General features: G+C 50.7%; 1 protein-coding gene across 1 annotated transcript; it reads right to left on the bottom strand.

The window, feature by feature from the left end:
* Positions 1–2779: 2779 nt before the first annotated feature.
* Positions 2780–5529, bottom strand: C1QB (complement C1q B chain). Its single transcript, XM_020812385.3, has 3 exons — positions 5401–5529; positions 4254–4438; positions 2780–3596 (listed from the first exon to the last, which is right to left on the bottom strand). Exons 2-3 carry the CDS (start codon positions 4426–4428, stop codon positions 3019–3021), a joined length of 753 nt encoding a protein of 250 aa, XP_020668044.3. The 5' UTR covers positions 4429–4438; positions 5401–5529; the 3' UTR covers positions 2780–3018.
* Positions 5530–6607: the final 1078 nt, after the last annotated feature.

Here is a 6607-nt window from a genome sequence, read left to right as displayed (position 1 = left end):
GCTGGCTTTTCATAAGGCAGCCGCTTGGCTGGCAGGTGTGTGTTTGTGTGTGTGTGTATATGAGTGAGTGTGCCTATGACAGAAAGCGAGAAGCACTGTCCTAGAAATTAACCCCTCCTTGCCTGACTAGTGCTCTGCCTGTAGAAGGGAAAAAAAAAGAAGACAACTGGTTTGGATCTTCCTGCTCCCTGTGACACAGACGTCAGCTCCCACCCCAAAGGACCCCTTTTTCATTCATTCAGCCCACCCAAAAGAACAAGGAACTCCAGGGCCCATGTTTAGAACAAACACCCTTACACACCAGAGTGTGAAATTCTGAAGAAGCATCTCAGAGAGATTGAGTCACTCCGGTGGCTGGTAGCACAAGAGAGGACCAGCACACCTAGTAGGAGAGAACATTCCTGCAGGCGTGGTGAAATTCCACCAATAAAAGCTTCATAACAACCACCTCTGGGTTGGTTCAACGTAACTCAGACCACTTCTGTTCTGAAGCTGGTTGCTTGCTTTTTTTTTTTCTCCTTGACTGGTCAACAAATTGGCAGAATAAATAAACAGGCCTGGGTGGAGAATCTAGTGATGGCTTATTCCAAAGCAGGTCCAAAGGCTTCAAAAGGGCCACATGCAAAGTTTCTCGCTCTTTGCTCCTCCCCCACGACAGGGAGATCAGAGGAAATTAGCAGATAACAATACCATTTTATCCATGTCTACGTTGAACCTTAAGACCAAACTCAGAACTGGAATGCAGGGAAATCAAGAGCTACCTCGGACTAAAAAAACTTTTCTTGGAGAGACCAGCTTTAGGAGGGAGAACCACTCCTTAAATAGGGCTTCCCTCCAGATTTCCAGGTGAGCCTCATGAGTGGCACAGCCGCTGCTGCTACTACACAGGCCAGGGGCCTGATCCTGCAAACACCTGGCCAGTCCTGGGTCCAGCTGGCCCTGATCCTGCAGCTGCCAGGGCAGTATGGGCCGGTTCCTGGTGTAAGGCAGCAGGAAAAGAGGAAGACCAAATATTGGATGAACTGATTCCCTAAAGGAAGCCACAGGCTTGAATCTGCAAGAGCTGAGCTGGGTGGCTGAGGGCAGGAGATTCTGGAGATGGCTTATTCATAGTTCCACCATAAGCGGGAGGTAATTTGATGGAACCTCACAGCAACAATAAATCAGATGGGATCGCCCCACTGAAGTCAATAGGATTTGTGTGTGTTTTGTGCTGACTGACAGCAGCCCCAGTAGGGCTTTCAAGGTAAGTGAGCTTTTTAACGAGTTGTTTTACCAGTTCCACTCGCCGAGCGAGTTCCCTTCGCTGAGCAGGGATTCGAACTCTGTCCTCCAGAGTTCTAGTCCCTCACTCTCTTTGCAGCACCACACTGGGAATCTCCAACAGGAGTCACTGCCATGTAAATGTGTCAGTGAGTCTCCAGATGGAAGGTGGGAATCATCTTCTGAAGCCATTCATCTTCTGCTTACTAGATCAAACGCTTGAACCGTTTGCCGAATCCCCGTCTTCACGCTGGAGAGACCAAAGGTTTGCAGTACCGCAGTTAGCCCCGCCTTCTTTCCTCTAGAGTAGTGGTTCTCAACCTCAGGTCCCCAGATGTTCTTGGACTACGGCACCCAGAAATCCTGGCCAGTAGATCTAATGGTCAAGGATCCCAAGGTTGACCTCTACTGCTCTAGAACCAGCTTTATCATTAGACAAGGAAAGACAAGATTCAGCACTTTGCATGCATCTTCTAAAGTTGGACTGAAAACCCAGCACGGATTCACCCTCGACACCAGAGTCACCATCTGCTACTGCTATACAGTTTGTGTTGGAGTTAGATTCAGCTGGAAAAGACAAAGTCTGAAGGCAGTAGGAAAAGAGGAAGGTCAAAGGATGGTCTGACTTCATAAAGGAAGCCATAGGTAAAGTTTGCAACAGCAGAGCTGTTCAGGAGAGGACATTCCAGAGGCCATTCATTCATCAGGTTGTCAGAATGGCAGAAATGTTAGAACGTGAGAGCCGAGGTAGTGTCAAAGCTCAGAAGTACTGGGTTCAAATCCTTGCTCCGTCATGGATTTGCAGGTGACAGTGGTTAACCACTTCTTGAACATCTCCCCTACCGTGGAACTGCAGATGATGTTACGGAAAAGGGAGAGGGGCCGCAAGAGCTAAGACTGGCCCCCAAACCAAGCTGCAAGAGTTCGGTTAAGATTTCATAGCCTCCTTCTCAAAAATTGCCATCTCAATCCTCTCTCTATTAGTCCAGCTGAAAAGTCTAAAATATCCAAGCTGGGATCAAAGTTGCGTGCCGAAAGTTCCCAAAAGTTTCCAGAAGTGTCCCCCTGATTTCTTTTTTATTTTAAAGAAGAAGAACCACGAGAATTTGGATAAGGGGAGGGCAAACCCTCAAAAGCCTTCTGAAGATCAACCCCCTGGATCCCAGCCCCACAAAAAAAAGGAGAAAACTTCCCCATAAGGGTGCTTAGAGAAGGAGACTGAAATGACAAACCCGCTTAGAATTCCTGGAACACTTTCTGCACAAGGTCTGGGGAAGGGATCATCCCACCCTGGCCGGCAAGCCTGGCCAGAAATAGCTAAGCGTCTGCTGCCCCCTGATGGCCGTTGGTGGTGTCAACCAGCATTGAAGGGAAGAAATGAGGGCTGTAGTAGACATGTCCGCCATCCGCCGTCTGGTTCAGAAACCAGTTTAGCACATGGGGAAGGATCACAGTTTGATCGGCGGTGACACAGTCCCACCAGATTTGAGCAGGAGTGAAAACGACAGCAGTGCAGTTGAAAGCAAAAGGAGTCCTTTATTGGTTTTCAAGGAAAGCACAGAGATCTGTTGGACTGGTGTTTATTTTTTCTCAGAAGGATACGGGGATGGGTGTCCCTTGGGCGCTGGGCTTGGTCAGAGAGAGGCGGGTCGGGATCCGGAACGGGGCCAAAATGGCATCCCAGGGCAGGGGCTTTCTGAGATCAGCTCAGCCACATCTGCTACTATCGAGTTGGACATGAGCCGGAAGGTTTCTTTAGCTATCGGGGAAAAGCAAGAAGCCCGAGAAAACGCTGTCGGCCCCTTCCAAGCCCCCGATCAGGGAGTTCTTCTCTGTCGGCTCCAGCCAGACGGACTCGCCCCGGGCCAGGCGCAACACCACCCCTCCCGTGGTGACCTGGAAGGTGTTGTACACGAAGTCGCAGAAGGCCACCACCCTCTCTCCCCGTTCGCTGCCTCGGCCCTTCTTCAGGTGGAGGCACAGGTTCCCCCGGGAGCTGACGTGGTAAGTGAAATAATACAGGCCCGGGGCCTCACAGGTGAAGCGGCCGTAGCGGGTCTCGTAGTGCCGGTTGACGTTGGTGAGCAGGCGGTCGAAGCGGACGGGCTGCCCTCGCCGAGGGAGCATGGAGATGGTCCGGAAGGCGGAGAAGGCCGAATTGAGGGTGGTCTTGTAGTCGCCGGAATCCCCTTTGGGCCCACGAGGGCCGGGAGGACCCGGGGGGCCTTTGGAACCGGCTCCTCCTCTTGGGCCCACTTTGCCCGGATAACCCGGCTCTCCTGGGTCACCCAGTTCCCCGAGGTCTCTGTAGTTTTCCACCTTTCCTGGAGGACCTGCAGGAGGAATCATCGTCATCTCAGAACTTCAGGTCTGGAAGGGCCCCCCTCTGGACCATTGAGTCCTGCCCTTGTCAAGGAGGCCCAGTGGGGAGAATCGAACTCCCAACCTCTGGCTCTGCAGAGACTTGAAAGATAGTCATACAGAAGGGTGGATGGGCAAGGATCTCTTCTTGATCATCCCAAAGTGCAGGACAATTATAGTCACGGGCTCAAGGTACAAGAACCCAGATTTCGGCTGAATATCAGTAAAAACTTCTTAACTGTTAGAGCAGTACAACAAGGGAACCCAATGGCCTCAGGAGATGGCGAGCGCTGCAATGCTGGAGGCATTCCAGAGAAACGTGAACAACCCTCTGTCAGATCTGCATTGCTTTGGATCCCTGCCTTGAGCAGGGGGTTGGAAGTGTTGGCCTTATGGTCCCCTTCCAAGTCAACGATTCCATGATCCTATGATAGGGGGATCCATGACAGAGGCATCCATGGGTCCTCCACATCTTGCCTCTTCTCCCCCACCAAAACAAATCATAGGTCAGCTTTGGGGGGGGGAGCTGTGCATGAAAGCTGTGCTTAGCAGCTCACCTTGCACAAGTGCCTTTGTAGAAGACCCTTTGGGATGAACCCCTTGCCCCTTCCCTCCATCTTCCTCCTTACCTCTTTCGCCCTTCGTCCCATCCACTCCATCTCGGCCATTGGTCCCCGGAGGTCCTGGCATGCCAGGGATCCCGGGGATAAGTGTAGGTCCCTGACAGGTCTCCGCAGCATTAACCCGCCAGGCTGCAGATAACCACAGCAGCATTGCCCACATCGCCGCCTTGGTGCTTAACATCCTGGAAAGTCTAAGGAAGAGAGAGAGAGATTGGAGGAGAAGCTTGCATTTAAGCCGGCAGAGCGTGCTTCAGACCTGCCATGATTCCATTCTAAGCCCTGTTCAGAACTTGTTCATGCATTTCATGCGGAACCCTTATATATATATCCACTGTTTGATCTCTGCCTCCCTCAAATTGGCTTTCCTTGCTTTCGCAGCATGCAAAGAGAGGTTCTATGCCATGGGAAGCTTTCCCACCCTTTGAAATGATTTGGGAGCAAGGTTTAGAATAGTTAGTAACTTTGGGACTCCCACTGCCATGCTGGCTGGGGGAATTCTGGAACGTGTAGTCTAAGAAGGAAACAATCTTCAGCTCTTGCAACTTGTCATTATACAACACTTCCGATTTATAATAATCATAATCATCTTAGAACTGCGGAGACTGAAGGGGCTTTAGGGGTCACTGAATCCAGATCCTGCCAAGGAAGCACAGTTAGGAATTGATCTCCCAACCCCTGTCTAAACCACAAAGCGATCCAGCAGTTGTGAGCGTATGAGGTGTTCAAAAAGGAGTTTACAATTGGCGCTTGCTCACAGGCTGCACGGGGATTTGAACCCATATCTTTGGAGTTCTAGTTCAACACTCTTGTCTGGTGGGCTTGGCGTCAAGTCCCCTGTAAGCCATGAAATTCCCAAGCATGGGGGATGTCTTCAGTGTGGCTCTTTCCATCTCTCGCCCTAAGTCGGAAGATAGCTAGGGGACCGATTCAAAGAGATGTCATCCAGATGTGTTTCTCTTGTCTTAGAACTGCAGAGCTGGAAAAAGCACTCTCTGGATCATCCAGTCCAGCCTCTTTAAAGAAGTCATCATGGGGAAATCAAACTCCAAACCTCTGGCTTCCTAGTCAAGAAGCCAGTTTCCCTCCAACACACACACACACACACACATATCCCAAGGAATGAAAAGGGTCCTAGTAGACAGCGTTCCCATACCTTGCAACCAGTTGACGATACCGTAAAACAGCACGGCAGGATCTGCTCGAGGCCTTGACTGAAGCACTGCAGAGACAGGGCGATGGGTTGCTCAACAGGGACACGCTTTGCCTCTCACAAAACCGCCCCCCCAACACACACAAGAGTCAGCCAATGTCCGTTCCGTCCATATTTCGCTTTTTGGTGGCGAAAGGAAACAGGCGGCTACTTCTCCTTTCTTGCCTTCCCTCCCTTCACGCTGGGTCAGCAGTTTCACATCCAATCCTTACCACAGCTGGGGAGAAGTGGGTTCGGTTATGGGGGTGGTGGTTGGTTGGTTTGGGTTTCCTGGATGGTTTGCGCAAATCCTGCAAGAAATTTCCCAGAACCTTCTTTTGCAGGCAGATGTTCTCGGGGGGGGGGGGAAGGCGTGTTCCCAAAAGCTGGCGGGCTTCGGAACAACCTGCGCTGATTTCGCGGGACTTCCTCGTGAAAGCAACTCGAGTGTCTCAGCACTTTCTCCTTTCCCCGTGCAACTGTTACTCAATCTGGCATAACTCTTGGTTTTACTTCCAGGGGAAACTCCAGAAAGACATTTCTAAACCCAGGGGCTCAAAAAGTTCCCTATTGCAAACAAAGATAGGGGATCTTGGGTGTTGCAATCAAAAAAGTTGTCTTCCCGAGCTTCATGCATGCTGGCTTGACTCTGCAGAAAGGCCATGATCCTTCACAGATTGAAGGTCTCGGGTGTCTCCAGCGTCAGGTCACAAACACGACTCCAGTGGTTCCCAACCTTGTGTCCCTGGATGTTCTTGGACTAGAACTCCCAGAAATCCTATCCAACATAGCCAGTGTGAAGGTTCCTGGGAGTTTTAGTCCAAGAACATCTGGAGACCCAAGGTTGGGAGCACTGCATTAGGAGATTATGGTCAGATGAACAAGCCTTCAATTCTGCAGGGGTGTATTTGTGTGTGTGTGTGTGTGTGTGTGTGTGTGTGTGTGTGTGTGTGTGTCTTTGGATGCAATGAATTTTTGGTAACCAGCCTCCGCTTATAAATGGCCTATGGGCCTAGGATGCAATGATCAATAATCATCTTAGAACCGCAGAGCAAGAAGGGACATTATAGATCATCAAATTCAGCTCCTGTCAAAGAGGCACAGTAGAGAATTGAACACCCAACCTCTGGCTCCACAGCCGGATACCTTAAACCACTGAGCTCCACATTCC

This window comes from Pogona vitticeps, chromosome 7, assembly GCF_051106095.1.
Source record: "Pogona vitticeps strain Pit_001003342236 chromosome 7, PviZW2.1, whole genome shotgun sequence".
Classification (NCBI taxonomy): Eukaryota; Metazoa; Chordata; class Lepidosauria; order Squamata; family Agamidae; genus Pogona; species Pogona vitticeps.
Note: the sequence above shows the minus strand (reverse complement) of the source record. Positions and strands in the feature narration are given on the sequence as shown.